At 36.8% G+C, this 12,590-nt stretch overlaps 1 protein-coding gene across 1 annotated transcript in view; it reads left to right on the forward strand.

The window, feature by feature from the left end:
- LRRC69 (leucine rich repeat containing 69) overlaps positions 1-12,590 on the forward strand; it is a 118,875-nt gene that overhangs the window by 84,129 nt on the left and 22,156 nt on the right. Inside the window, exon 8 of the mRNA XM_026454917.1 lies at positions 8,846-8,947. Coding sequence (XP_026310702.1) covers positions 8,846-8,947 — 102 coding nt within the window. The remainder of the gene's footprint in view (positions 1-8,845; positions 8,948-12,590) is intronic.

Genomic DNA, 12,590 nt, shown 5'->3' on the forward strand with positions numbered 1-12,590 from the left:
GGACTGGGAGAATGCACAGGAGTTTAGAGGGAATGAGGGTCTGGCATAGGGCAAAGAATCTACACAACCTGTGGATGTTATGTTCTGATGTCTTAGGTATTCATAACAAGGGGGCTAAAGAGAATGACAGTGAGAGATGGAAGTGGGGGAAAGAATGAAGAACAAAATAACTGAGAGAAAACAAGGACAATTGTGTAGAAAGTGAAAGGACAAGAGAAGAAAATAAAATAAAATACCTCTTAAGAAAAATACTCTGGAATCAGTCAAAAGCTCTTGCCCAGTTGTGAAGCAAATAAGTCCATTGGAACTGTCCAGAGGGGCTATTTTCTAAAATCTTTATTGTGTAGTATCTGAGTTTGCCTATTTGAGACATTTTTATGGTGATTTGGGTGCCAATGCTGAAGACAATGAATTAAGATTCAAGAGTAGAACAATTTGTAATTATTTTAAAGAAATTATATGGAGAAAAAAAGATAAGAATTGCTAGAAGTTTTTTGTATAAATGATTTAGAAATAAAGTTGTTATCAGAGATAATAATTATATAACTGAAGAGTCATTGCTGGGCAAATTATGAACACATTTGGGCTATGAAAAGTGAAATATAAATGTGTGATGAAACCAAGGCAAGGTGGAATTAAAATTCCATCCTCCCTCATTCTCCTCCTGATTACTTAGTGGGGGAGAGAAAGTATTGAAGTCATTCATCTTTTGTCATACACATATAGAGAAATTTCATTATAATATTGTGGCATGTTTAGATATCAGAGATACAACATGTGGAACTGACATAACATACATGCAAACTAAGTGGTCAGATAGATTTATTGCTTTAGTTATGTAGGACAATTACACAAAGACAATTTATATGACCAGGATATTATTTAGAAGGAAAAGAGAAAGACTCATACAAATAAACTGGCAAAACTTAAGAGACATTGTAGGGTTTAGATAATGCAAAGAGTTAATAGGAAGAGGAGTACCTTAGAAACATCAGTAGGAGAAAGAAGCAATTGATGAATGGAATTAGGGATATGATTTAACTTGGCAGCAATGGTCCTCATGAGAAGGGAGTGTCTAAAATAAGGTAAGTTCAGGGGATCTAACTAGATTGTTAAAAAGCAGAGTACAGACTTTAAAGATAGTCATTGGAGGCCCAAAATGGGGATTTTTGTCTTACTCTTTAGCATGAACTCACCTAAGAAGAAAGAATGATGATGATTTTTTACATAAAATATGAAAAAATAAAAGACTATCAAGCACATTTTGTTATTTGACAAGCACATTTTCCTTCACATTAGGGGACCTATTTTTGGTCTATTTTCCGACATCTACATGAAGAAACAGTTTTCTAGTATTTCTTTTGGTTATAAAAATAGTTTTCTGAATTGGAAAATTTAGGAAAATATGAAAGTGCATAAAATAAATTACAACTATACAACCCATTGACAACTGTTAATACTTTAGCACATTTCTATGTTTTGTTTTAATATTTATGATTTAAAAGATATTTTTAAAACAGTTTTGCATACTGCTTACTTTACTCAATATCATATCAGGACAATTTTGTCATTAAAAATCTCTTTTAAACATCATTAAATTTATTACCTTTTAAATTTTTAATAAATTTTAAGGGGCATAGGATATTTAATCCTAATATTTACTAAAACGTTATAACACAAAACAGAAAATAAATGATACATGTTTAAATTATTAATGGTTGAAACTGTTGACTACCTACTGTGATAGTAACAGCTAATACTAATTATTTACTATGCCACAGGAACTGTTCTAAGTACTTTGTATGGATTATATCATTTAACAATTATATTAACCATTATGAGGAATTTATAATTCTTATTCCCATTTTACTTAAAGAGGTTTAGTAATATGGCTCAAGTTTTCACAGCTAGTAAGTATGGAGCTGAAATCCAAACAAGGCAATTTGACTCCCAAGTCCATCTTTCTAAATCTATACATTTTGCATTATATGTTTAAGCTTTGCATTAGGAACTGGAGACAGAATGATAAGGAAACCATAGAGTGTCTGCTCTTTCTGAGCTGTCGTGTGTAGAGAAACAATTATTACCAAATAATTAACATTTTAAATGTATAATTACAAACTGAAATCAGCGCACTAAACGAAAGGAACATAGATCCATGATAGACAACAGGAGCCTGACTAAATAAGTAAACTGGGGAAGGCTTCCTGGAGGAGGTGACACAAGCTGACAGCTGAAGAATGAATAACAATCAGTGAGGTAAAGGGGAAATATACATTCCAGACAGAGGGAATAGCATGCGGAAAGGCCCTAGGGTGAGAGGGAACATGAATGTTCAGAAAACTGGAAGAAATTCAGTGTGACTGGTGCTCACAGATTGTATGGGAGCAGGCTGTGGCCCAGGAATGTAGGGCTTGCTAAGGATTTTGAATTTCAAGGACAATGGAAATCTCAAAGAGTTTTATGTAGGTGGTGACATAATCATATTTATTTTGAAAAGATTTTTCCATCTGAAGAACGGCAGACATACTAGAGAGAGGCCAGAGGTTATGTGGGGTGGATTTCTGATAGACTTTTGCTGAAGTCAAATAAGAAATGAAGATAACCTGGCCTAAGGTAGTGGCAGGAAAGGTGGAAAGACCTGAACATATCTAATAGATATTTAACAGGTAAATTTGAAAATGGTGGTGGAGTTAGTATGTTTTCTATGGGCTGAGATAGACAATACTATAAGAAGACCAAAGACCAAAATTTAGGAGGGCGGATCATGAGTTCAATCTTGGAAACAGTGAGTTTGACATGTGAATATTTTGAGTATATAGTTGCCTATTGAGTGTGGAACCAGAGTTTTTGCCATAAAGATTTAATCAATTTGATGAATATGGGTAAAAAAAAAAAAAAGAAGATAAAGTGAAAAGAGAATGTAGTGGGCTCTGGGGAGCACTATTTTATGGCTGGGCAAAGAATTATGAGTTAGCAAGGAATATTTAGTTAGAAGAGCGTGTTAACTAGATTGGAATTGTTGTCAACCACTGAGGGTATACTTGAAGTTGGTGATGATGAATTTATGTCGATTCTTGTCTGCCCTAAGTTGTGACTCTGCCAACAGCAACACAGAGGCAAGGAAGCCTGGTGGCAAGAATGACCCAGAAAGGTTTTGTAAGATATGTGAAATGAGAAGGTTAAGTGTCAGAGGATTCAGGCATATGATAACATAATTTACCATTCTTTTTTTTTTTTAACATAGAAAAGGGTTTTTATAAAAAAAAAAAAAATTAGGCTTGGCACGTGGCTTACACCTGTAACCGCAGCACTTTCAGAGGTCGAATTGGATGAATCGCTTGAGCTCAGGAGTTCAAGACCTGGGCAATATGGTGAAACCCCGTGTCTGCCAAAAATACCAAAAATTAGCTGGGTAGGGTGGCATGTGCCTGTAGTCCCAGCTACCTGGGAGACCGAGGTGGGAGAATAGCTTGAGCCCAAGAGGTAGAGGCTGCATTGAGCTGAGATCATACCACTGCACTTCAGCCTGGGTGACAGAGTAAAACCCCACCTGCCCATCCCCCCCACCCAATTTAAATAGTTCTGAGAAATATCTTTTATGCACAAACATTTGTCTCTTTTAAATGTTTCTTTTGGAGAAATTCCTATAAGAATTACTCAAAGAGTAAGAATAACTTTCAGCCTTTTAAATGACATTGCTAATTTGTTTCCAGATTCCCCTAATCTCGTTTGCATGAGGGCAGTGGCTGTTCCAATTTTTATTCTTTGTGTTTTGACAGGCTAAAAGAATGTATCCTTCAAATTCTTCTTTCTTTCTTACTGTCTTTCAGCTGCTGTGTCATGAGTAATTTTCTTCGGTTAAGGTGCATATCTCACGCACATATGAGAAGGTCTTCATGTTGCTTTGGAACAACAAAGAAAACTTTCTGGTTATTGAATCTTTGGGTCATAAGTACGTCCCTTCTCAAACCACTAAAGATCTTACTCCATTTTGTTGTGATGTTTTATGATACAGACAAAACTGATAGCAAATGTTCCAAGAAAGGGAAATGCAAAGGTCCCAAGGTGGAGAATGCTTGGGAAGAAAGCCAATGTTACCACAGTGGAAAGAGAGAGAAGTGGAGAAAGAGTGAGAGAGCACGTACTGGGAAATGAGGCTGAAGAGATAGTGAAGAATCCAAATCATAACCAAGTCCTGTAAGCCAGGTTGAGGAGTGTGCATTTCATTTTGAGTGAGATGAGAAACCACTGGGTGGTTGTAAGTGGGGGAGTGAAGTGGTGTGATTTGCATTGTAAAGCAATTGCATGGTTAGGGTTGGCACACACAGGCAGGGTGGAAGAAGAGGCCTCTTCGAGCTACTGGTTCTCAGGTAGTTCAAGGGCAGAAATGGAGTCTAAAGCAGGCATGAGGTGGGGACTGTGCGGTGACACAAATAAGCCCTTCCAGATCAGTTATTTCTATGCTGATGTTTAAATGGAAAAGCCCGAAGAGGACTCTCCCTTCGGCTTTAAGGCCCAGGGTACTGGGTGGGGCAGGGCCTGGACTTGGGGGCCTTCGACTGCTTCTCCCTGACTAGAATGAGGAAGGCCTCAGCATCTCTCTCTCTCTCTCTGTCTCTCTCTCTCTGTCTCTCTCTCTCTCTCTCTCTTTCTCTCTGTGTGTGTGTGTGTGTTTATAGCCTGGGAGTTTAGTTATATATTTTCCCCTAGGCTTGGCTCTTAGCCTCTTCTCTTCAGCTCCCTCTAAGGATCTTCTCTTGGGACAAGTATTCAGCAGATACTGAAGGATTATGACTCTAGGTAACTTTCTGACTATTTTCCCACCTTTTCATGCAGGGTGTGTGAGAGAGGGGTTCCCAGTACAGATTTTTTGGCTTTCTTATGTTCAAATGATATCATCAGCCTAATTGCTCTACAATTCTGATTAGATATCAAATTTATCATACGGTTTCTTGAATTTCACATTGGTCATAAATAGTATTCATATCCTTTTTTAGAGTTATTAATTAAATCTAAGATTTGGATGCCTTAGCCCCCACACTTGAATCTTATCCTCCCTCCCCGAAACTGGACCTTAAGCCTATTTAGGAATCCCAGTTCTCATTAAAGAGTAACCCTGTGAATTTTGAGATGCTTTGAAGAGTGCATAGTAATTTGTCATACTGTACTTATTTGTTCTATTTTTGAGTCCATGTGAAATCTCAGCTTCCTCCCTCACCCCCAGTTTACTTTATAAATGCTCCTGCGAATCTAGCCCCCTTCTGATCTCCCTCATTACTTTGGGCTAGTCTGAAGCAACAGAAGGACTTGCTAAATTTATATATTCTTCCTGAGGCCTGGGGCTTTGTGCGAACAATTGTAAAAATTTACCAAGTCTGGAGAAGAAAGCCTTCACAAATCTTGAGTGTGCAGGGAGAAGCAAATGTGTCTGGGGTTTCTGAGAAGATATTTGTTTATTCATAAATAATTTATTGAACATCAGCTTTGTACTAGGCATTGAATTTTGAGCTTGCATTAGTCACATAAGTCATAGTTTTTAAAGAGACCAAAGCCTGATAGATGAAGATAGACTTTTCAACAATGATTGTCACAGAGTATTTATAGGTAATATGATTCATTTATATACCAGGCCCAATGAGGAGACAAGGAAACATTGGATAGAGGTTGGAGAAGCTTAGAGGGGTGACATTTTAGTTTTGAAGAGATGATCCAGGTATAGGATGAGTTAAAAGGGTATGGCATGAGTCATAACTGTAAGATAAGACACAGGCCTGTCATGAGATCTCTAAGTACCTCTGAAAGCTTAGAAGGGTAAAGATGGTGCTTATTAGGATATATCGTTGGAGAGTCAGCCAAGGAGAGCCAAGTATGACATATGAGGGCTTTGAATTTATCCTATGGACAAAAGAGAACCTTGAAAGGTTTTAAGCAAGGTTGGTTATATGACCAAGTTTTCCTTTCAGAAAACCATTTCTTCTGCAAAAGTTTGCACTGAGATGAATTCAAGTACCATTGCAATAACTCACATAAGACAAAGGCCTCCAGTGAAGGTGGGGTGGGTAGTGGGTCGGGCCAGGAGTAGGAGAAGATTGTGTGGGGGTGGTGAGGAGGTGGATGGGATGGAAGGTATAAATAGAGGTTTCCAAGTCTGGAGAAGAAGGCCTTCTTTTTCCTTAAGAAGGTAGAATTGACAGGACATGGTGAGAGACTCAAAGTGGGTGAGGAGAAAAAGGAAAAAGCATAATTTGGAGGGAAACATGAGTTTAGGCTTAGAATTTAGAACTTTAGGTGCCTATGGAACTTCCAGCTGGAGAGGTCCATTGGACAGCCAAATATTTGAGACCATTACTCAAGAAGGCAGTTGACAGACATCTTAGCCTCAAAGTTCCTTGAATCCTTCATTTTAAGGAGCTTCCTCAGTCTTCACTTCAGCAAACCATATCTACAGTCAAATGTAGATCTTGACGTCACCTTCACATGCTCTAAATTTGAAGAATTAAGGTCTGGTATGGCAATTTGACCACTGGTTCCTTCTATGTTCAAGCTATATTGCTTTATATCCATATCATTTACTTAATGACTCAATGACATGAAGTCACTCAATGAGTCATTAAGTCAAAGTCATTGGGACTTCATGTCTTGCCACATCTTCTTTTCTCCTAGTCCATCAGAGCTGGTATTGTTATTCCTTTCTGTAACCAGTCTGGACTGAAAAGGAGCAGTCCTGCCCTTTAATATTTAGTACACACAACTTGCTCATTCTTCTACTTCCTGACATACTTATGCTGCAAACTCTTTATGTTGGATCTGGGAAGCTGAACGCTAAAGGGAAGCACATAATTGTGCAGACAGGGGCCACCACTAATGTGTAGATTACAGTGGTTCCCTCAGCACTTCTGTATAATGTATTTATGTGGTTCTGTCCAGGTTCCTTTACTGAAAACTGTGGGACATTTCAAATCTTCACTGCTTTCTTCCTATCTCCATTCACACTGATACCCTGCCTCCAAACTTAACTGACATATGATCTTACTCTCTGCTTCAAACAGTTGAAAGGACTATGTCTGATTCCTTCAACCATCCAGCGTCTTCAGACTTATCCAGGGGTTCACTTAAATGCCTTTTCCTCTGGTCACAAAGGACAAGATAATTAAAATATATTAATATTCTAAGATCATTCTGTGTCCTTCACCTGCTCATTTCTGTTTTACTTATTCCTTCTTTCTCCTCGTATTGGTTTTTTTTCTTAGAGGACTTGGAGTTTAGTATAAATTATGGAATGATATCCTTTAGGACAAAAAAGGGAAAAATGGTGGTTATATAGAATGAAGCACAAGGAATAACCCTTCTCACTTCAGCACACCGAGTACTGACTTAGAACTGCCACTGGGTTCAACTCTCTAGGTTGTGCCCCTGAGATGGTTAACATAGGAAACTGAATTAAGAAAGTTAGAATGTCTGTTTTGAGACCAGGACTCAAGGTGATACCAACATAGACTTGAGCTTTGTAATTTATTTAAACATCTGCCTGTGTTATGTAAGCTTTCCTGTACTTTTGAAACCTAATGATGTGATATCCCAGATGTTTAAAATCAGTTATTTTTAATTTGTTGCATGCTTGCCATGTTTCAAATTCTGGGCTCAAATTATGGAAATATCTCTAAATTCCCTATAAATGTTGTGAGATGCAGTGGTGTGGAGCCACCTCACCCAGGCTTGCAAGAGCTAATTTTGCACATCCCTTCCCAAACTCTGTGTTCAGTGAATCAGCTATAGCAGGACGATTTACACTGTGGGGTCAACACTCACTGCAAATTGAGGCTTTTTATTTATTCATTTCAAGGACCTGGTTTACCAGCATGCTACTTAAGATAGGTCATATGTCCCCATTTTACAGCTGAAATTTAGGTTCAGAGAAATAGCTCCCTAAATTAGGTTAACTGCGAAAGCTACATGGGTTTTTGGAAGGCAAGACAAATATTTTGTAAGAGAGTAAGACATTGTCTTGTCTCTTCTTATTCTCTTCTTAATCTTTTCTTTTTCTACTGAAGTTGTAGAGTGCAATTGGATTTAGACTTTCTCCATAGAAGTTTAAATATCCTTGTGAACTGTATATCTTCCATCTTCTGTTTTTGTTTGTTTGTTTTTGTTTTTGATTTTTTTGTGAGACAGAGTCTCACTCTGTTGCCCAGGCTGGAGTGCAGTGGCACAATCTTGGCTCAGTGCAACCTCCGCCTCTGGGTTCAAAGGATTCTCCTGCCTCAGCTTCCCGAGTAGCTGGGATTATGGGCATGCATGACCACACCTGGCTAATTTTTGTATTTTTAGTAGTATTTTCAAGGTCCCTAATAAGTTATGATGTGAACATTTTGATGTTCTTATATTTCTTTTACATTGCTCATTTAACAAATGGATCATAAGGCAGTCTTTGAGATCTAGAGGTTGATGTCTGTTAGGATGTTATTTTTTGTTATGCTTGGTTTTCTGATAAATATATTTGCAAAATGTTCCCAGCACTCAATTTATTAATGCTTGTTCTATTGCTAACCAGTTCTACAACCCTAAACAAGTTTTCTCAATTGTTCAGGATGGGGATATGACCAGTGACCCCTAAGGTCATGGCCATTCATGACACTATTAAAATTCTTATGCTTCTGATAAGTAGAGTATGCCCCAAGGTGCCCCTAAATTACTTTATTTATGACTTAAATCCACATTAGTATTTACTGTGGAGTTTTAGTCCTAAATAAAGTAATTTCAGTTTAATTATATTAATGATGTAGCTTTAAGAGGTAGTTTCATTATTTTGTTGTGCAATGAGGTTTTTATTTTGTTTGAAAAGTTTCAGGATCTGAAGCTGAGGGAATTCTACTGTGAGGGAAACCCACTGTTCCTGCAGCAGCCAGTGATTTCTACACAAAGGGAGAACGTCTGGAGTCTACAGGTGAAGGCTTACCTCATTCACTTAAGTCTTCAAACTAAAGCCACAATTTAAATTTTAAAGCATTTTCTTTTAAAACATTCTTGCCAAGCCAGCAAATGATTAATGTAATCCTAGTCCATTGGCAATGTGGATCCTATACATAATCTTTTTGACTTGCTTAGAGAATCCAATGAAATTCTAAGTCACTCTGGGAATCAGAGAAATGGAAATATTTTGTAGGATGAATAAAAGAGAGAAATTTATTTTCACTTTAACTTTTTCAGTGTTATTTAAAGATGTATTGATTTATTCTTAATGGAGTCTTTACCTCTTTCCCTCCCTTTTTGCTTGTCTCTATCCCTAGTGGATGAATGAATATGATCCAGAAACTGTGTTCACTTCAGCAAAACAAGTTAATGGTATTAAAAGAAGGAACAGGAAAGCATATTAGAGGACTCTTTGTAATAGCCAAGTCAGAGATCACAAATCCTTCCACATTTGACTGTGATTCTCCATCTTGAATTTAGATTTCTGAGATCCATTTAGATCTGTAGCTAATGTGCAGGATTGTCATTAAGACTTTTAGGATTTGTATGGGATCAACTTTCCTGGCTGCAGGAAACAACAAATCTTGTCCAGTGGCTTACTTTTTCTTAAAATTAAATTATTGTATGAATAATACCTGTTTATTATAGAAAACAATAAAATACAGATGAGCAATGAAGAAAATCAAAATTTCTTATACTGACTTTTAAAAAGTTTCTTATTACAAAAGTAATATAAGCTCCTTTAGAGACATTGAGGGGAAAAAAGCCAATAGAAGTTAATAAAAGTACTAAGAAATCAGGCTGGGCGTGGTGGCTCACACTTGTAATCCCAGCACTTTGGGAGGCTGAGGCAGGTGGATCACCAGGTCAGCAGATCGAGGCCATCCTGGCTAACATGGTGAAACCCCGTCTGTACTAAAAATACAAAAAAATTAGCCGGGCACGGTGGCAGGTGCCTGTAGTCCTAGCTACTCGGGAGGCTGAGGCAGGAGAATGGCGTGAACCCAAGATTGAGCCACTGCACTCCAGCCTCAGCAACAGAGCGAGATTCTGTCTAAAAACAAAGCAAAACAAAACTAAGAAATCAAATTAATACTCTTCACTATCACATTTATTCTTTTAGAATTTTTTATGCTTTCAGAATATTTTTGTAATTAAAGATAAAGATGAGTTCAAACTCTATACACTATATAGAGTTGTTTTTCCACTCAATTATTGTGAATAGCTTTCCAATCAGCAAAACAAAACAAAATAAAACCAGACCATGACATCTTTTTTGATAAATACATCATATTCTGTATGTGATAATATCATAATATTTTTAACTATTTCCCCACTGTTGGATGTTTAAATTATTAATAATATTCTGGCCTTTTGGCCTTTATAAACAAAGATACAAGGCTGGGCACAGTGTCTCATGCCTGAAGCCCCAGCACTTTGAGAGGTCATGGCAGGAGGATTGCTTGAGCCCAGGAGTTTGAGACCAGCCTGGCCAACAGAGTGAGACCCCATCTCTACAAAATTTTAAAAACCTTAGCCAGGCATGGTGTTGTGTGCCTGTGGTCTCAACTACTCAGGAGGCTGAGGTGAGAGGATCCCTTGAGCCCAGTAGGTTGAGTCTGCAATGAGTCGGGTTCCTGCTACTCCACTCCAGCCTGGGCAACAGAGAAAGATCCTGTCTCCAAAAACCCCCCAAAGTCAAAAAGCAACAACAACAAAACGCAAAGTGATAGTGACCATTCTCATAGTAAATTTCTAGTTCCTGTGCATATTATCCCTAAAAATCTAACTGCTGCCCCAAAGAACTGACATCTTGTAAAGTTTGATTTACTTTTTTCAGATTCCCTTTCACAGAATATTTTCACAAACAGCATTATTTCCTACTCTTCTGTAACAGAAAAACATCGTATTTGAAATTGAATTTTAAATTATTTGAGTAACTGTTGTATTTAATTTTTTACTCCTTTATAACTTATTTTTTCTCCTTTCATCAATCATTTCAGTATAATAATAGTGGCTAATACTTATTTTATGCTTATTATGGACAAGGTACTGTTCTAAGCACTTACACAGGAATAAACTAATTTAGTCCTCTACTGACCCTAAAAAGATAGGTATCATTATTGACCACTTTTTAATAGATAAAGTAATGGAGATCCAGGGAGGTCAAATAACTTATGTGAGGTCACAGAGCTACTAAATGTTGGAACAATGATGCCAACTTAAGCCGTTGGGTTCCAGAGTCCCAGCTGCAATATTGGTTCAGAAAGGGGATATAGGGAGCTGAGAGAAATGGAGACAGGGTCGTCCTGGGTTGGAGGAGGTTCTGGTTTGTGGAGGAGGCTGAATTAGCATTTAACCCAATCTGGTAGCTGTCTTACAGAGAGCCTTCGAGGACAAGAACCTTGTCTGTGAGGGCTGTGAATGAGAGAGAAATTGTTCTAATTTTCAGAACTGTTGGGTCCAGGAGCACAAACGTTAATTTTTACAGTACATTTAGTGGAAGTTGGTATTTTTGCCTGTAATATGTAAATGCTTTGGGTAGTTTTAAGAGTATCTCTGGAATTTTTCTCAGAAAAGTGACTTAAATTGATTTGTACTTAAAGTAAGAGTTATTGCTACTGGGCAATTAGTCAGTGTTAGTAATTAAACTACTTGCTGTGTCAAAGAATTCCAGGAACTATGATATGGGTTATGCCTTGGTAAAGATTTTAAAAACTTTACCTCACCTCAGAGATTTATGAAGTAAAATTTCATGCTAATAACTATATTATAGAAAAATTAGACAGAATATACTGCATTAGTAGATGCCAGGCTAAATGGTTTACCATTTTTATGTAATTTAATTCTTCAAACTCTATGTGATAGTATTGGAAAAGATCCCAATTTTACAGATGAGGTATTCAAGATCAGGGAAGTTAAGGGTTCACTCAAATGTGATCACACAGCAGATAAATCATAGAGCCAGAATTTACATCTATGTTTGTATTTGTCTCTGACTTTGAATTTTTGCTCTGGATGCTATGTTTTAGTGCCTATCATACACATCATAACACCTGATTATACAGTAGTTCCAAAATGCATCACTCCCGAGGATTCATATTTGTTTTTACATTTTATATTTTTCACAGTATATAATTTTATGTGTATAATTTAATAACTCAAAAATATGTAGGGAAAAATAGGACATATAAAATTAATTTCATTTGTGATGAATTATAATATAATTAACTTCCAAATATTCTAAGAAAATAGCACATAAGCTATCTAAAAGGAGCAATTTGAGTATTTTGAAATATTTTTATAGACCATTTTGGTCTATAAAAGATTTCTTGACTTTTAAATAACACTGGAATTAGACCATAGTATATTCTCAAAAATTACATTAAATGCATCTCTAAGAGATGTCCTAAAAGATACTATTGGTCATGCCAATAGTATTTTATTTTATATATACTCATATTTCCAAGTAAAAACTTTGTATTTTAATGGTGTATATTATCCTTCCAAAATAACACATTGGCAACAAGTAAAAGAAAAATATTAATAATAGATGATGTAAGAGCGGTCAGATATACTGAGTGCAACAAACATGTTTGGGTCCAGAAATCATAAAT

Source organism: Piliocolobus tephrosceles, chromosome 7 (assembly GCF_002776525.5).
Source record: "Piliocolobus tephrosceles isolate RC106 chromosome 7, ASM277652v3, whole genome shotgun sequence".
Classification (NCBI taxonomy): Eukaryota; Metazoa; Chordata; class Mammalia; order Primates; family Cercopithecidae; genus Piliocolobus; species Piliocolobus tephrosceles.